The sequence below is a fragment of the Schizophyllum commune genome, assembly GCF_000143185.2.
Source record: "Schizophyllum commune H4-8 unplaced genomic scaffold SCHCOscaffold_7, whole genome shotgun sequence".
NCBI classification, from domain to species: domain Eukaryota; kingdom Fungi; phylum Basidiomycota; class Agaricomycetes; order Agaricales; family Schizophyllaceae; genus Schizophyllum; species Schizophyllum commune.
This window is the reverse complement of record NW_026089544.1, coordinates 1,008,649-1,026,029: the sequence shown is the minus strand read 5'-3', so window position 1 is coordinate 1,026,029 and position 17,381 is coordinate 1,008,649. Positions and strand designations below refer to the sequence as shown.

At 55.8% G+C, this 17,381-nt stretch overlaps 6 protein-coding genes and 1 non-coding gene across 7 annotated transcripts; 4 read left to right on the top strand and 3 right to left on the bottom strand.

Moving 5' to 3' along the window:
• Window positions 1–218: 218 nt before the first annotated feature.
• Window positions 219–4,473, bottom strand: SCHCODRAFT_0235495 (glycoside hydrolase family 28 protein; the record flags this gene model as incomplete). The annotated part of the gene is made up of 21 exons (XM_003031359.1): window positions 219–227; window positions 275–348; window positions 389–941; window positions 991–1,222; window positions 1,269–1,473; window positions 1,579–1,753; window positions 1,810–2,005; window positions 2,170–2,300; window positions 2,356–2,396; window positions 2,545–2,670; window positions 2,727–2,803; window positions 2,853–2,940; window positions 2,992–3,058; window positions 3,211–3,249; window positions 3,302–3,471; window positions 3,522–3,541; window positions 3,598–3,776; window positions 3,837–3,956; window positions 4,009–4,114; window positions 4,239–4,312; window positions 4,363–4,473. 21 exons carry the CDS (start codon window positions 4,471–4,473, stop codon window positions 219–221), a joined length of 2,793 nt encoding a protein of 930 aa, XP_003031405.1.
• Window positions 4,474–4,878: 405 nt separating this feature from the next.
• Window positions 4,879–4,967, top strand: SCHCODRAFT_t137. Its single transcript has one exon. It is a non-coding gene; the product is annotated as a tRNA-Asn (tRNA).
• Window positions 4,968–5,105: 138 nt separating this feature from the next.
• Window positions 5,106–6,753, bottom strand: SCHCODRAFT_02689521 (aldolase; the record flags this gene model as incomplete). Its single annotated transcript, XM_050346816.1, has 7 exons — window positions 5,106–5,324; window positions 5,454–5,634; window positions 5,685–5,690; window positions 5,749–6,255; window positions 6,364–6,447; window positions 6,499–6,604; window positions 6,716–6,753. 7 exons carry the CDS (start codon window positions 6,751–6,753, stop codon window positions 5,182–5,184), a joined length of 1,065 nt encoding a protein of 354 aa, XP_050199589.1. The 3' UTR covers window positions 5,106–5,181.
• Window positions 6,754–7,300: 547 nt separating this feature from the next.
• SCHCODRAFT_02735179 (cytochrome P450) lies at window positions 7,301–9,727 on the top strand (the record flags this gene model as incomplete). The annotated part of the gene is made up of 10 exons (XM_003030949.2): window positions 7,301–7,452; window positions 7,524–7,715; window positions 7,821–7,969; window positions 8,054–8,169; window positions 8,243–8,386; window positions 8,474–8,640; window positions 8,707–8,729; window positions 8,787–8,991; window positions 9,097–9,249; window positions 9,380–9,727. 10 exons carry the CDS (start codon window positions 7,301–7,303, stop codon window positions 9,468–9,470), a joined length of 1,392 nt encoding a protein of 463 aa, XP_003030995.1. The 3' UTR covers window positions 9,471–9,727.
• Window positions 9,728–9,770: 43 nt separating this feature from the next.
• SCHCODRAFT_02702111 (alpha/beta-hydrolase) lies at window positions 9,771–10,992 on the bottom strand (the record flags this gene model as incomplete). The annotated part of the gene is made up of 5 exons (XM_003031361.2): window positions 9,771–9,830; window positions 9,881–10,374; window positions 10,426–10,532; window positions 10,583–10,817; window positions 10,872–10,992. The coding sequence occupies 5 exons, from the start codon at window positions 10,990–10,992 to the stop codon at window positions 9,771–9,773; spliced, it is 1,017 nt and encodes a 338-aa protein (XP_003031407.1).
• A 956-nt stretch (window positions 10,993–11,948) lies between these two features.
• SCHCODRAFT_02628678 (uncharacterized protein) lies at window positions 11,949–13,882 on the top strand. The gene is made up of 7 exons (XM_003030950.2): window positions 11,949–12,222; window positions 12,274–12,420; window positions 12,474–12,553; window positions 12,610–12,669; window positions 12,721–12,889; window positions 12,948–13,332; window positions 13,408–13,882. Exons 1-7 carry the CDS (start codon window positions 12,116–12,118, stop codon window positions 13,441–13,443), a joined length of 984 nt encoding a protein of 327 aa, XP_003030996.1. The 5' UTR covers window positions 11,949–12,115; the 3' UTR covers window positions 13,444–13,882.
• A 1,663-nt stretch (window positions 13,883–15,545) lies between these two features.
• Window positions 15,546–17,348, top strand: SCHCODRAFT_02628670 (uncharacterized protein). The gene is made up of 12 exons (XM_003030951.2): window positions 15,546–15,659; window positions 15,714–15,747; window positions 15,801–15,814; window positions 15,865–15,963; window positions 16,017–16,026; window positions 16,084–16,101; window positions 16,151–16,237; window positions 16,286–16,378; window positions 16,429–16,529; window positions 16,584–16,920; window positions 16,972–17,061; window positions 17,114–17,348. The coding sequence occupies exons 1-12, from the start codon at window positions 15,553–15,555 to the stop codon at window positions 17,168–17,170; spliced, it is 1,047 nt and encodes a 348-aa protein (XP_003030997.1). The 5' UTR covers window positions 15,546–15,552; the 3' UTR covers window positions 17,171–17,348.
• The last annotated feature ends 33 nt before the right edge of the window (window positions 17,349–17,381 follow it).

Below are 17,381 nucleotides of genomic sequence, written 5' to 3'. Positions count from 1 at the left end.
CCACGTGACATATCACGATCTCATCGGAAGTTGCCGTTGACAGTTCAACTTGACAAGTTCGACCACAATCATAAGGGTCAAGGGAAAAAAGCACATAATTTCATATGGTCATAATCATATCATGAAGGCATGGCACATTCGCAAGCCATAAGGTCTCGATGCAGCATCTGATCACGGGCAGATCTTGTGCGCCCGTCGCAAAATCCACCGACCTCACCCTACGGACTCTGGCGCATGGTCAGCTTTAGGTATTGACGAAAATGTCACAACTTACAGGCGCGCCGTCCAGGAGTATTGATGAAGTCTTTAACAATGAGGTGCTGATGATCTTGGTCATACAAGCAAAATCTGCCCGAAATTGGGTCGAACTCGAAGATGCCATCCTCACCGCGACCGCATTGGTGCAGTCCGACGTTGTATGCAACAGAGTATCCCTGTTCATCTAAATGGCGGGAGATAACGTAGAACCAGCAGGCACCGTCCCAGTTCTCTGGCTTATTCTCGAGCTCGAAACGGTATGAACCGCTGCGTTTCCACTCCCAGAAGAAGGCAAGGAGCCCGTCCTGTTCAGACGCCTTAAGTGGGGCTTTCATCCAGTAGCCGCTGATATCAGAGCGATAGAGCTGCTTTGATGGCCAGTGGTTTCTGTCAGATCCGGTGGCCGTGCCAGCGTCCAAAACTCGGTGAGTGTAAAGCAGATCGTCTTGGGTCGCGAAAGAGAAGAACGCCGGTCCTTGCCTGCCGGTGCCGTAGTAGCCGTATGACCAGACCCGGTCGACGCCGTCGCTGGAGATCTTTCCAGCGGTCTGTCTGAGCATGCACTGATATCCCGGAATGGGTCCTCTGTCGTCCGCAGGATTGCGGCGCAGCTGCAAGAAATCTGCGTATGACTTCAGGTGATCGTCAGAGAAAGATACGACTGTATCACGCGAGGCCACCACCTATGAGAAAAGTCAGAAACTGTATGGATAAGAGAAAGCTTCGACGTACGGTATCTAGTATGCGCCCCAAGTGCCACCGTGTGAACCTGCCGTTGCGGAAATTCCAGAGGACAATCGCTTTCTCGTTGGGTATGTCGTCGGAGATCCATATGAAGTCGTTTACTCGCGAATGGAAGCGACTGCTATCCTCTTCGTACCGTCCCACCATGCGGAAGGATGGATTTCTGCTCAGAGGGTTGATCGCAAGCACAACGATAACAACATGATCCTCGGGCACGTAGCTGCAAGGTCTGGTCAACAGCATCCGGCGTGGAATATCTTACTCACGTCTCGTTCTCGACCATGACCTCGATGCCTTGATTATCAGGTGTGGGCCACGTCTTGACCGTCTGAATCCTCCCCTTGCCGCCGGGTAATCGGTAAGAGGCGACGCAACGAGGCGTGGAGCGGTAGCGCAGACGCTGGAGGTCGCAAAGGTCGTAGAGATAGACAGTGTCCTCGGTAGCTCCGAACAAGTAGCGACCGCCAGCGGCTAGGGCAATCTTGTGAAACACGCCCTTGCGAGGGCAGAGTGCCAGTTTCTGAACGCCGCGGGGTCGCAGGAATGTGTCTGTATCGCTTGCATCCTTAGACTTACGTTCCGCCACTCGTAAGATACGGCTCATGGCCGTGGCAGCGCCTTCGAGTTGGGCGAGGGACATGCAATCGACAGGATACGAGCAGAAGCTGATGTCGTTCGCGAAGCAAAGCCTCCTAAGGATGTCTTTCCACAAGGCCACATCCTTGGATACGCGATAGAGGGTGCGGCAGGTCTGAATATGAATGTCAATGAGATGAGATAGGCGCTGCATGCAGACACCGCACTTACCTTTCGAACGGCAAGAATGGCCATGGGGTGCGCATTGAGCAGTATGATGTTCAACAGCTCAGCGGGAAGATGCATAAGAGAGAGCGAGCGGCGGTGGCGTCGAGCGTGATATGGTGGATGAGCCGCAGGCGACGGGTAATGGTAGGGATTACCGCCGTTAGCAGGCCACCCATGCCCATACATGAACCCGGCCATCCTGTGCAGTGGTAGAAAGATGGAGAGAGTGGGCAGTCGAGTGGGACAGACGGTTCGGGGAAGAGAGAGGAAGGGCGGTTTGCTCTAAGGAAACGCTCAGCCATCGGACTTAAATGCACAGTTCAGCGGGTCCAAGCAGTCGGCGGCCGCCCACGAGTCGCGCACATTGTCGACACGATGGGATGAATGGGTTGCTGCTTCGGCGGGGAAGCAGGCTGATTCGTTGTCAATAGACTCTGTCGGCCGATTACCCCATTAGTCAACAATGGCGGGGGCAAGAAGCCACCGAGACGGCGCTGCATGTTACCGGCAGGTCCACCTTCTCACACTCTAATTGTCTCCGTATATAACCTTCACCTCGTCCTCGTTGCATGCATTCAGTGGAAGTGAGGCTGGTACAGATCATGGTACGGGTGCGTAAGCCTGCCACGCAAGCTGACCTATTCAGAACTGCATTCTGCTGCGAAGGAAGGTAAGCTTATTATGTTCGTCGCGCGGGAGACGCGCGATGGAAGCCTGCTGAAAGGTCTGAGCACTGACCTGGCAGGCCCTCTAGCTCGTCGACGTTGGCACAGAGGTACTCCGGGTCGCCCTGAGAAGCAACATCGAAGTTCTCGAAGGTGATGTTCGCGCAGCCCACGGCAGGGCTGCAGTCCAGGTTGACCACTACGACGAAGGTAAGCGTTCGACGGCAGCAAGATTAAGAAGCCCCCGTGACTGACATGTCCTGCCCGTCGCCGTGCCGGTCCAGTTCTGGAAGGTCAGGTTGCTGAACATGAGGGTTGACGGGTCGTCCCCGCTAAGCGCAATATATCAATGCTTCGTCGAGGAAGAAGGCACTCGCTTACGAGTGACCTCCGTTGGTTTGATAGACGTGAATAGGGAGGTCATTTTGGTCGAGTACGACATTTCGTGCGACAACCCCGGTGACATTGCCTGCGTGTCCCCATTGAGTGGGCGAGAACCCGCAAACGAAGGAGGACTTACCAGTGCCGCCTCCGCCTTCCGTCGGAGGGTCGCCACTCTTGGTTCCCGTCCATGACTTGAAGTATACCTATGAAAGTTGAGACTCGGTCGCTTGGTGCTGCCACGATTGGCGTACACCATTCTTCATATTTGGCTGCACTTCGGCGTTGAGGCGCTCAAACTACGGGGGCCACTTGAGTTAATCCAGTGCTCTCCAAGTTCGTCGCGTTGGCCACCCACCGTAATCCCATCCAGAACGACGTTCTCCACGTTGTCCGTCTGTCCATGAAATCAGTCTGACGCCCTTCTTGCGCATCTTCTCCATGCGCACCAAATTCGCATATTGGCCAAGAGAGCCGAATGCAATACCATTCCCTCCTCGACACATCACGTTCTCGGCGAATATGTTCGTCGAGTTGCCCTTAATCGCGAGACAGTCGTCGCCGCAAGTCACGTCCCAGTTACGCAGCGTTACTTTGTCGGCGCGGAAGGTATTGATACCTTCGAAAGGTCAGGATGCCCGGCGCACGCATAGGATAGAATCGACTTACCGTCCGTGTTGGGCACGATGCTGGTATTTGAATGATTCGTCAACAGACGCGAGCGTGAGCTGAACGATGACCTTACTTTTGGCCTGCCCAGTCAGGATCCTGGTTTGTCGCGTTACACTTCATGCCGTCGTACAGAACGTTCTCGGATTCGGCGACTGTGTTGCACCAAAAAGGCGGACTGTCAACGGTAAAGTCGCGGATGGTGGCATTGTTGGCCTGCCAGAGTGTGAACGAGATGGGGCGTCCATCGCCATCCTACGCCAAGGACATGTAAGTCAGAAGGGAAGCGGGTGAGATAAGAAGCACAGAAGTCACCTCACGGGTACGATTGGCGAAGTAGGACCACCACGTCTGGCCGTTTCCGAGGATGCCGCCGGTGCCGTGCGCATCGACAGTGAAGTTAGAGCCGGTGAGGACGAACCATGAGGCCTGGGACTGGCTGCAGGTCAGCGACTGGGAATGACTACATGGGCAAGGCTAGGATTACCTGAATGAAGACGACGCGATACGTGTTAGACGCGTTGAGCCAGTAGTCCACATCGGGGGTGAACTGAGGATCGTCCTGGTCAATGTGCTCGAAAGCGAGGGTAGCGCTGGACGTACGCTGAGCCAGCCGCGAAGGTCAATTGAAGTGGATTGTAGATCCCACATCATCTTCCTTTCGAGATGGCGACATCAGCGATCCTCCGGTTAGCGCCAGCTAAGATATTAGTTGACCTAGTGACATTGAACACCCCCTCTTCGAAGACTATATTGCCATTTTGTCCGCAACTGGCTACCGCGGACTCGATCTAACGAGGCGGTCAGTAGGGAGTGCGAAAAAGTCGATACGTGTACCAACCTGCTCAGTGTCGTCGTAGCCTTCCCCAAGCGGTGACAGCGTACATGTCTCCCCCAATACGGGAAGTACGAGCGACCAGAGGGTAGTAAAGGCGAGGCTGAGCAACAGCATGACTCCTGGGCACAAATGTCGTCCTCGACGTCGAAGGACAGCGTTGACGCTTTATAAAGCACACGGCGGTATTCTCAGTGACTGCATACCGTACTTCGCTGCATCACGGGAGTGCTTCGAGCGTATTATAAGGGATGGTGAAGGAGAGAAGAGGGCAAGTGTCATCACGAGAAGCAATACAGGCGGTCCGGACGGGACGTCGGGACGCTCTCGCAGAAAGGTTGGGGATGCTCTCGGGGTCGAAGCTCATTTGACGATAGGTGCATATTCGTGTCGAATACTGGAGCGGTATGTTTGAGTCAACGGTTGATGAAGTCAAGCTTGACGAGTTGCAAAACACTGGGAGCGGCCGAGCTTTGTGCCAAGCGACGCGTTGTGGTGAGGCATTGCAAGTGCCCAAGCACCTGCCCCGTGGCCCAGATGGTTAAGGCGTGTGACTGTTACAACAATTGTACCCAATCACAAGATCGAGAGTTCGAGCCTCTCCGGGGCAGATCTGATTAAGATGAGCGGTCTTTTTCTCAACTTTCCTTTTCAGCAATATTCTTTTCTTCGTTGATACCACCGTGACCTTGCAACTCAGCTCTTACCACCTCACAAGCCAGCTCCTCGCGCGGATGGCGACACACAATCTCGATGGCCTGCGTATCAGATCTTCTTATATCCCAATCACGATGTTGACTGCATGATTACAGGTTGAACGTTGAACTATAGTTTGGCCCTCTCCTTCTTCATGTTGTCCCTTAATCTCCTCGACCGAATGGCGTTGCCTACCCGGCTTGCGTTCTCGCGCCCGAGCTGTGCGCTGATCCAGTACCCGATGTCAACGAGGGCGTCTAGGTCGGGATTGCCTGGATACGGAGTCAGCGTGGCGCAGCGATGAATTCCGCGATGCGCGGACGCAGAGGGGATACAATATGAGCAACATGCAGCACGACATGGAAGAGGACGATGATGCGTGAAACCCCAGGACTACGCACCATCAATGCTGTATGGGGAAGACTTGAGGGCGTAGACGACGTCCTCCGTGGCAACGTTCCCCGTCGCACCTGGGGAATACGGGCATCCGCCGAGTCCGCCTATGGACGAGTCGATGGTGCGCACGCCTGCAGATAATGCTGCGAAGACATTGGCAATTGCCATGCCGAAGGTGTCATGGAACTATCGGGAGGTCAGAGTTGCCTCTGCGAAGCCGCGCTTTGACAACATACATGTCCCTAACGGCGGATTGTACGTCAGCTAGCGGCTCACGAAAGTAACAGAGACTACACATACCGCCAGCTTGTCGACGTTCACGTCCTTCGACACCTCTTCAATCATGGAAGTGACTTGCCAGGGCGTTCCCTGACCGACCGTGTCGCCCAAGCTGATCTCATAGCACCCCATGTCCACCAGCGCTTTCGCGACGTCGCGCACCTGGCGCGCGTCCACCCGCCCGCTATACGGACAAGCAATCACCACGCTCACGTATCCGCGCACGCGCAGGCCGAGGTCGAGCGCGTGTCGTATCACGGGCGCTAGACGGTCCAGCGACTCAGCAACCGTAGCATTGGTATTCGCCTTGTTGAAGGCGTCCGTGGCGGCGGTGAAAACGGCGATCTCGTCTGTCGGCACGGGGTGTGGGGAGTCGTCCTTGACGTCCGTTATGAGCATGTCTTGTTGTTCGTTCTTCGCCATGAGCTGGACGAGGGTCTCGAGGCCTTTCTGGTTGGGGATGAGAACAGGGTAGCGGACGCCCGGGAGGCGCTCGATGTAATTCAGGACTTCGGCGGAGGAGGCCATCTACTGATACGCATGAAGTTGAGATAGGAAAGTAAGGGGGATAGGCAGGTTGTTGGGTGGACTGTCGGTGAGTTCATGTAGTGGAAGTATGCAAGCACTTGAACGCACCTGTGGGACCCACTTTGGGCTCACGAAGCTTCCAGACTCAATTATCCTCATCCCTGCTCGTCCAAGGCGGTCGATGAGTTGGACCTTGTCCTGGTTTAGCACTCCAGATTACTCAGACGACCTGCAAGTACAGACCTTCACATCCGCGGGAATCGTCCCCTTCTCGTTCTGCAGACCATCTCGAGGCCCGACCTCAACAATTCTGACGATGTCCCTTGCCGTCGCGTAGCCTCTCCTTGGACTTCGAGCCAGACGAGAGACGGATGTGAGCGCACGACATGGACGCCAGCGGGAAGCCATGGTATGACGATGCGGGGTACGACCCGGTTATCTCGGACCGGGCTATACGTACCGAACAAAATATTCGGTCGACAGGCCTTCTGGGTCCATCTTTCATGTCGCCCTTCTCTGAATACATTGACAGACTTCTGCGCTCATGTCGTGCCATTCGGATCTTCTCTGCCGCCCACCCATTCCGCTACAAACGGCGCTTGGCGTACTAAAATGCCTCAGCGCCGTATTCCAGCGCCCTGGTTGCTCACATCTCGCAACACTCAATACAGTCTGTTACATCTCTCTGGAGTGTCACGCGGCGCACGCAGACACATAGGCGAGGCTAGTCATTGGTCTGCTTGAATCTCGGTGTACGCGAGATTCTCCCGCGTTTGCTTCTCAGCAAACGACCTTCAGCAAGCAAGCGCAAGGATGTTATCAACCGCCTTGCAAGCCCTTCTAGCTGGCCTATCTCTCTATCTACTCTTGCGATGGCTGCGGCAGTCCAACTCACGAGGCTACCGTTTGCCTCCAGGCCCTCCTGCATATCCTCTTGTCGGCCATCTGGGAGTTATGCCCCAGTACAACGCTGAACGTGCTTTCGAGAAATGGGGCAAGGAGTATGGTCAGCACACCCGTTCCCTATGCCTGGAGTACGCCTCTGATGTTCACCGTACTGCAAGACTCCGATGTGCTGCATCTGAACATGCTTGGGCAGTCCATCATTATATTGAACAGCGTCAAGGCGGTCGTCGACCTCCTCGACAAGCGCGGGATGATCTACAGCGACCGCCCACCGTTTACGTACTTCGAACTGTGAGCGAACCGCAAGCTCTGCGCGCATACCGCCCAGCATGACAATCCAGAAGATACTAACGCGCTTTCAGAATGGGCTGGCACGACAATTTACCCTTCATGCGCTCGAACGACCCGCGGTTTCCCATTCACCGCCGCATATTCCAAAACCACTTCTCCAAATCGGAAAGTCGCAACTACGAAGACATGCAGCTTTTGGAGGCGCGGAAGCTGGTTCGCAAGCTTGTGGATAGTCCGCAGGACTGGCATAAGCTCTTTCGCACGTGAGTCCAGGTTGCTCTTTGAAGTGTATCTCTTTCGCATCTTGGCCGATAATCTTTCGCCTCTTTATCACGTTGAAAAGCGTCTGACCTGCGTCTCAATTCCAGGTTTACCGTCGCTATCACCATTCGCATCTTGACGGGCTATGAAATCAAGTCCGCGGACGACCTATATGTCAAGCTGACCGACGACATCACGAAAGCGGCAACGGAAGGCGGTGCCCCAGGAGCGACGGGCGTCGATATTTTCCCTTGGCGTGCGTGTCTGAACGTCAAGGAGTTTGCTGTCCGACTAGCCTCACCATATCAATCGATTCGCCTTTGCTGAGCTCCACCTACAGTTATCCATCTCCCAACCTGGTGCGACCCCACCGGCTCCACCGCGATCATCGCAAAGTACAAGCATGCGAAGGTGTTGATGAACACAGTTCCATATAACAGCGTTCTGGAAGAGATGGTGAGAGCCTTCACTGCGATGATGTTATTTCCTCAGTCTAGCATCACCTTCAGTTACTGACGATGTCCTCCAGAAAGCCGGTACCGCGAAACCTTCCTTCATCCGTGCCGTTCTCGAAGAGGAGGAAAGCCGCGCGCAGAATGGGGAGCCGAAGCTGCTGACCGAGAGGGGTATTCAAGGAATTTCTGGAGCGGTGTATACAGCTGCGCAGGAGACGGTACGTCTTTTCTATCCGGCCCTGCGCCTTGGTGTATAGCTAAGTATACACCTGCTTCGATACGCTAACCGTGGACCTTCTCGCTAGACCCTCGACAGTCTCATAATTTTCATCTTCGCCATCGTAAACCACCCGGAGGTGCAGGCGGAGGCGAAGGCGGAGCTCAACGCCGTCGTCGGGCCCGACAGGATGCCAGACTTTGCTGACAGGCCGCGTCTGCCGTATATCGATAGGATTATACAGGAGACGTTCAGGTGCGATTATGGCGGTACTGTGTGTACAGGCGAATGAGCTCACGCGTGAACTGCACTACTCATTAGGTTCTGGCCTGTCATTCCCATCGGTAAGTATACTCTATTGGTTGCCAGCGACCTTAAGGCCTCGCTCACGCGTCTGCTAGGTCCGCACAAGGTGACCGAGGACGACATCTACGAGGGCATGCTCATTCCGAAGGGCTCCGTCGTGATCTACAATGCGTACGCCATGATGCACGACGAGAACGTGTGCAGCGACCACTGGCGCTTCAATCCGGATCGGTACCTCTCGAAGGACGAAGGAGGATTGGGCGAGCCGCTGCCGGATGGGCATTTTGGGTTTGGGAGGCGGTGAGTGGGGGTTTCCAGTGTCGTAGATAGAGCCTCCTCTTTTCTGCTTTACCATTGCGTTCGTTCGGGACGTACATCGTTTACAGTACGCTAACATACCTACAGTGTATGCCCAGGCCGGTACATGGCCGAGGGGACGCTCTTCATTGCCATCGCGAGCATGCTCCACGTCCTCACCATCGGGAAGGGAAGGGATGAGGAGGGCAATGAGATCACGATTGACCCGGCGACGGCGGAGTACACGAGTGGGCTGTCGAGGTCAGTGTTGGCGCTTTTGCATTCGCTGTTCCACGTTATGTACGGCTTGTTCTTGACCGCCCTTCCCTCGCGAACGCACCTACTCTGTGTACATTCGAGAAAAAAAGGTTTGCTAATGTTCCTCTTATAGCCACCCGAAGAAGGTCATATGCGACATCCATCCGGACGATGAGGAGCGCGCGAACCTCGCTAGGGCTTACGATCCAGAAATTGCTGAATGAACTTGACCTCGGTGAACAGCAGAATAGGGCGAGCTCAGGGCATGGTGCAAGCAGAGAAATCGAAGAATAGATCCATTAAAATGAAGCTCTACGATAGCCGGGTATCTCGTCGCATAAGACGCGGGGAAGGTAGCGATACAGTGATCCAGTGAGTCTGAAAAGGACGCGAAGAGAGGAGAGATATAGGCCGAAGAAAGAGGAGAGATATAGTATGATACATAAGATATTGTGCGGTGCTCCAAGGTACCCTTCACTTCGAGCGGGTTAAGACAAGGGCTAAGCCTTGACTGCCAAGGCTTTTTACGCCTTGACGCTTTCGACGAAGGTGGCCATGGTCTTTTCGGGGAGGTCCCAGTGCGACTGAAGCGACGTCAGCTATGGGGAAAGGCATTGGAAGCAATGAAGCTCACCATATGGTTACCGCCCTCAAGGATCTTGAACTTCAACGGCATGCCGACGCCGCCTGCGGCCTTCGCCTCCTTCTCGACCGTCCACGACGCCCACACCACATTCCAGCAGCTGCTCGAGTTCCACAGGTACACGACGCGCGACTGCGGCCAGCACGCCGCGACGGCCGGCGAGAACAGCGCCGCGCGGCGGATCTCCGCGAGCACGGGCTGGAACGCGTCGCTCACGATCGGCACGTCCGCGACGAGGCTCTCTTGCATGCTCGCGACCGCCATGATCTTCTCGCCCATCTTCTCGATGGTCGGCGGGCGGGTGAGGTCCGCGTCGAAAACCTTGAGCTGCGCGAGGTCGCGCGCGGGGGTGTCGAGGTCGTGCACGAAGTAGCTGGAGACCCACTTGACGAAGGCGAAGCCGCGCGCTTCGGGCGGGATGGATTCGTCGTAAAGCGGCGTGTTGTACTCGTAGCCCTCGAAGCCGAGGGCGGTGATGGGGGCATCTGAGCGGTGGTTAGGAAAGACGATCAAGGGGGATCGGCGAGGCTACGTACCCCACATGACGAAGGTCTTGACGGCGGCCTGCAAACGCTGGGCAGTGGAAGCAGGGAGGGAAACGATGGCGGCGATCATGGACATCAGGAATGCGTTGCCCATGGACCTGCGATAGCGATCAGTGGGACGGGCTATGTGAGGTGGGAAGGCACTTACCAGCCGACTACGTTGACAGAGCGCAGGCCAAGCTGGCTCACAAGGGCGTCGACCATCAAGTCGAGGATAGCGCCTTCCTCCTTCATGAGGGCAACACGGTCAATCAGCGAGCCGTTGGCGAAGGTCTCCGCCTCAGCGCGATCGTACTCCGTCGAGCCAGGGTAGTTGCGCCGGTTGATAGCGATGATGCGGGCCCCGTGCGAGGGCGCCTGCGCCATGACATTCTGCCATACATCTGCCAATCGCGCAGTCAGGAGCCATGCTAGAGCGAGAAGGGAGATATACGCACTGGCATTGAAGCTGTGACCGTGGATAACGATGAATGTCTCGGCGGTGGCTGCGTCTGCAGGGACGCCGCTGTCGAGGTAGGAGAACGTGATACCCTTGGTGGGGATGGTGACAGACTGCATGGCTGAGCAGATGGAGAGTTGGGGGGAAGAAAAAGGGGAGTCGGGTATGTGGGCGTCTAGCGTGGGTACTTGGGATGGGGCATGATGGTCTTCGCGTCTGCCTTTATAGTCCGCCGCGGGCCCGGACTCGGCAGTAACATCAAAGATTTGCACCCCAAGGGCCCGTAAACAGCGCAGTGGCTATTGTTCTCAACCGGGAAGCACCGCCCTCGCATACAGTTGTCCATATTCGTGCACAAAGGGGCACCCACTTGAGACGGAGCGCGCCAGGTTGATGGTTCCGGACGAACATTCGGGGATGCGCATGCAGGGCACGCGACCGATCGCGCGTGGGAGCCAGGTGCGACCCATGCGCTGCGCCCGCTTCTAGCGCGTGGCGCACGTTTCATTCAACTTGAACTGTTCCTCCACTCAGCCGCTGAGGTCACTCGGGAAGCAGCCTCCCCTTTGGCCTTCCTTGGTGTGCAATAAGCCATACTTCCTACCTTCCTGTCTCCAGCGAAGACTTTGCTTGTGGAAGTGGAATTGTTGCTGAGAACTGCCCATGCGCTCGATGACTCTTCGATATCTCTCAAGCTCCCCGACATGGCCCGCTACTGTATTCCCCTGCGTGTCTTATGACTCTCGTCGAGAGGATCGCTGATACGCGAGCACCGTATCCACCTTCCCTGAACCTACCGACGCTCCTGACAAAGTTTACAAAGTTCCACCTTCGAACTTCCAGAACCAAGCACCACCTCGGTCCCGCCGCTGCATAGTCGGGACGTACCGTTGTACCCCCAAATCCGGTAATCCGCTTGTGCCCATTCCTGTCCTCAGCCCCGCATGTCGCGTTTTTCCGCGATATGTCGCGCCACGGGACCCCGGCGCGCGCGCCCGCGTATGCCCTGCCTAAAGAGGCAGGTAGTGCGACCCTAATGGGGAGAGTGTTGTTGTGCGCATGCTGGCATGCTGAACGACGGTAGCCTCTTCGAGCGATACGTTTGTACTTCCTTCCCATGCACGCATACTTCACGAAGCTATAAGGACGCCCGCGGGGCTCGGGGAAAGGTAGGCCCTTCGCCCCAACTCGCCCTCGCTACGTCGCACCGCCTCCTGCGCCTCCCCCCTCCCATACTTCGCGATGTCTAGCCCGCTCGATAGCACATACGGCCTTTGGCTGGTGTCCATGTTTATCATGTCGATCCTTTATGGGATCGGTCTCTTGCAGTCGTGGCTCTACTTCCACTGGTGAGTCCCGCATTGTATATCGACAAGCACCTGGACTGATCCACGCCTCAGGTACTCAAATGACCATCCCTTCGTCAAGAGCCTGGTCATCATCCTTCTCGTCCTGGAGACGCTGCAAATATCTTGGTACTTCGACGGGACGTACTACTACTTTGTGGAGCAATTCGGGAACTTCCAGGCATTCACGTATAGCCCTTGGTACGTTCACCACCTGTCAGACTTTGTGGCCGCGTTGGCTGACTTTGTTGTAGGGAGAACTCCGCCCAGCTACTGGCTGCCTATCTGTCCGCCTTCGTCGTACAGGCTTACTTCGCGGGCACAGTGTGGCGCCGTAAGTTCGCGCATCTCCCTCGCCTCATATGATCGCTGACCTCTTTTCTCTCGCAGTCGACAAGGGCAGGAGATGGGCAGCTGTCGTGATTATGATGTTGGCATTGGCTAGCATTTGTGAGTTGCTTTTCCTTTCGCGCGCCGGGCTTTTACTGACTTTCTTTGCAGCTGCTGGCATTGCCCAGACTGTTGCCACCGCCAAGCTGTCTTCATTGACACGACTCGGCGAGACGCGCGACATCACCACGGTGCAAGCAGCGACGGCGCTCGCGACCGACCTCGCCATCACCATCGCGCTCTGCTTCACCTTCCAGAGCTTCAAGTCTGGCATGCAATCGTGCGTATCCTTTGCCCTTCTCCTCGCTCTTACTTCCTTACTAACCCTCCTTTCCCAGCACCAACGCCGTCCTCAACAACCTCATCATGTACGCCGTCAACCGCGGCGTGCTCACCTCCCTCTGCGCACTCCTCAACCTCGTCCTCTTCCTCGCGCTCCCCGGCACGTTCTACTTCTTCATCGGGCTCATGCCTTCGTCGAAGCTGTACATGAACACCATGCTCGCCACGCTCAACACGCGGCAGCACATCCGCACCAAGACGTCCGGCTTCTCGGGCGCGTCGGGCGGGAACAGCAGCGACCAGGCGACGATGCCGATGCCCGTGAGCATGGGAGGCGGGATGAGCTTGGGAGGGATGGGCGGCATGGGCGGGATGCGCCAGGACTACGAGCTCCCGGTGCACATCCACCGGCAGGTCGAGTTCTCGAGGGACGATTCGGATGTGAGTGTCATTTTCTGTGCGAACGGAGGACGGTGCGATGAGAAGCATGGGTACAATGTACTAACGACTGCGCAGATGTTCAAGAAGGGCTTGGACGCAGACAGCGTGTAGATGGCGGGTGATTTCTTGGATTCCCATCTCGGCATCGCTGGGAACGCATTCGTTCTCATCGCTGGGAATGCCCTTCGTTCGTTCCCACCCCATTTCATTCGCTTGTAGAAACCTTACCTGCGCTTGTCGCTTGACACCCGTGTACATATCGGCCTACGCGCCCTTCGACGGCCTACTGGCCTTTCGACGGTCCTCTCCTGCACCCTTGGCCGTCTACTTATCCCTTCGACTTCTAATACCCTCCCGTCGCATATGCGCGACCCTTACCCGCATCGCGATACAAGCTGGTCGCCTCAGAACTTTGGATATTTACATTAAGCAACAAGACCTTTCCCCATTCGCCTCCCATCTCCAGCCTCCTGTAGCATTCCTTCCATCCCCACCACGTACTGTATCTTGAGAATTGCATGCGCCTTTGAAGCGCGATTTTGACACGCTATCTTGGTGTGGACGCGGTCGACATGGGGATAGGAATCGTTCGCAGATCAGGACGATGGGTCTTCAGTAAGTCGCTTGAGCAGGTACGACTCAAGACGACGGAACGTGCAGAAGACCGCCCGATGTGAGCGGCGTGGAGAGCCCTCTGCCTCAGTGAGATCGCGGCTACTTTACCGTCCCATAAGGAGCGAGGGGCGAGCTCGAATTCACAGTCGGAGTCTACGAGAAGTGACCAGCGTGCCGCGCCTGATACCTTAGCGACTATGTTATTGCAGAAGCTAGAAGGTCGGTCTGCTGATAGCTGGCAGATAGGCAACCAATGTAGCCGGTCAGAAGGTAGCTATTGCAGCTACTCTAGCTTACCTAGGTCACAAACATAGACCTGGAGATAGAAGCCCTCGTTGTGGGCGCCCAGCGTGCTCTAGGTGATGTCCCCCGACCTCTTCATGATGTCCTTCGCAGGCTTTATGATGCGCGGACTTCATGATGCTTGTCGTCTCTTCGCAGGTCGGAGAAGCGTGCGGTCACTACATGTCGGCCGCTTGACCTTGATTTTTAGGGCACCTTGTGGGTGGCGTGCGTGCGAATAAAATGGTGGCGTAAATTCCGCAACACCGTCAGATATCCATCGGTGCCGCCGCCCAGGCCTATCAAGCCACTAGACATAAGCTAGACGGTCAGAGAAGTAGGGGTATACGTCCTCTGCTAAAGATCATACGTCCCAGCCACCAGAACTCCGTCTCCGTCTGACGTGAGTGAGGTAAAAGACCAGGCATGGATTATTACCCTTCAATGAGCTCGGCAAATTGAGGGGATCTATACAGTGATTGCGCAAGAAGTGAGTCATGGGGGACGAGTCTGGGCGAGCGATAAGGCGGCAGCGTCACAAGCCGCACTCGACATGCGGGAGGAGGGACGATCTGGTCGCCGCGCCACCGGCACGGACGGAAGCAAAGCCTTTTACCGATCGGGGACGTGTGAAGATCGGATTTGCTCCCGACATCACGGCTGTCTCCGCGGAATCAAATATTCATTTATGCACTTGCCACCATGTCGGGACGCCTCTGTTGACGCTGCGATGGCAAAGTCAGCGCAATAGACACTCGTTATCTGGATTTGCCGAGGGGCGCTCTCGAGGCACTCGGCGCTGACATTGCTACCCCCGCCGCTTTCTACAGGAAATTTTCTCGAACTCGGCGTTTACGTTGCGAGACCATTCGCGTCCCTCTGCGGGACTATATGGATGTACACCGCGTTGTATTTGCCGGCCTTCCCTTGACTGCGCCACCGCGGCGAGCTATCACGGGGAGACAAGTGAACAACAACAACAATCGTAAAAGGAAATCGCATCCGAAAGCGGAAGCCTTCACACGTCCATCGCGCCCGCAATCAGCGCATGACATCGCGGAAGCCTGGATTCCCTGCATCTGTAGACTGGTCGAAGCGATCTCGCCATTTGCACCCCGGTGCGCGCCGCACTTCATACGGTACCCAGCGTGCATATCATCCCGGACACACTGCCTAATTCGACACTCCCCATGTACTTTGCCCCGTATAGACCTCAACTTCAACTGAATGCTGGATCTTCATAAACTCCAACCCGGCTAATCGTGATGTGGCTCTGTCGTCCCCTCCCGCCCTCGTAGACAACGACCGCCGCTAGTCGCCGCCATGGCCTCCCCGCTGGACTCGACGTACGGGATGTGGCTCGTGTTCCTGTTCATCATGGCCATACTCTATGGAGTTGGTCTTCTGCAGGCCTTCCTATATAGCAGATGGTGCGCACTTATTTTCTTATTGTCTTTCGCCGGCCGGCTCACCGTACTTCTCAGGCATCGTAATGATCCTCGCTGGGTACAGGCCTTGGTACGTTTCGCCCCTTCCATTCGCATGAGCGCGCCCACTGACGATAGCTGCAGGTCGTGGTCCTTGTGTGAGCAAAATTTGCGCTGAGAGCCGAATACGAGACTGATTCTGGAGAAGTATCTTGGAAACCTTGCAAATAGCTTGGTATTTCGACTCAACATACCATTACTTCGTGTCGGAGTTTGGCAACGCGCAGGCGTTCGACTTCAGCCCATGGTGCGCACCGTCCTCGACTTCCTCCGCCACACTTTGCTGACCCCGCTTCGCAGGCAGAACTCCGTAAGCTTCCAGTGCCCTATCTTCCCATCATCATTCTCACTGTTTGCGTCATGGCAGGCCCAACTCCTCGCAGCAGTGAGTCTCGCTGATTCGAACATGCGACTCCCGTCTGACACTGCTATAGTATCTATCCGCCTTTCTCGTGCAGTTCTACTTTGCGACGACGATATACCTGTTAAAACCTGAGGCGTGGTACGCCACGGTGTTGATCGTGAGTTCTAGATAATAACGTCCCGCTGCTGTTACTGACGCGTACCAGGGCTTGCTTGCATTAGGCAGCATGGGCGCTGGTCTTGCGCAAACCGTGCGGACCGCGGAGATCGCATCGCTCACACGATTGGCTGAGACGAAGGTGCGTGCTTCCTGTTCTACGACTGCTATCAAAACTTACCTCAATCGTAGGCAATCACAACTGTACAAGCCGGGCTGGCATTCGGCTGTGATCTCGCCATCACCGTCACACTCTGCGCCACCTTCAACTCGTTCAAGACCGGTTTCAAGTCGTCAGTACTCTCCTCTGCTCCCCCTTCTACTGTCCCTAACATGCTGCCCTATAGCACCAACACCCTCTTGAACACCCTCATGATCTACGCCGTCAACCGAGGCATCCTCACCGCCGTGTGCGCGCTGCTCAACCTCGTGCTCTTCCTCCGAACCGAGGGCACGTTCTACTTCTTCATCGGCCTCATGCCGTCATCGAAGCTGTACATGAACACCATGCTCGCCACGCTCAACACGCGCTCGCATCTCAAGAAGCAGGCCAAGTGGGGCGAGGCGAAGTACCTCAACACCCGGCAAACTCTCTTCCCGAACGGCGAGCTTCGCATGAGCATGCCGCCGCCTGCTCATTATGGCAAGGCGCCGGCAACGGACGGGGTCATCTCTTCCTTCGATGTGAGTTACTTTTATGGCTTGTCGCAGGTGCAGGCTCTAATGGTACTTCAGATGGCACAAATATCGCAGGCGTCGCAGAACCAGATGTCAATACATGTACAGACGCAAGTCGACGTTGACAACTCCGGTGACGAGTCTGATGTGCGTCCGTCTCACGTCCTTCCTCCCACATTCGCTGACCTCTTTCTTACAGTCCTGGACGTCTTCCCCAAGAAAGACAGACAATGACTTCGTCCGCAGTATGGTTTAAGGGCCGTGCGCTGTCGGGTTTCTTGGGTGTGGATATCGTTATTACTCGCATATAAAACTGTCTTTCGAGTTGTGAAAAGGCTTGAGTGATCGGCGTACATATCCGACGAACTCTGTAACATAGATGTACTTGTACTTGCTGTCGCTCGCTATCGCTGGAATATACCTGGTCGTCCGGATGCATCTTGAGGGCGCTATCTTGGGGTTGAGGG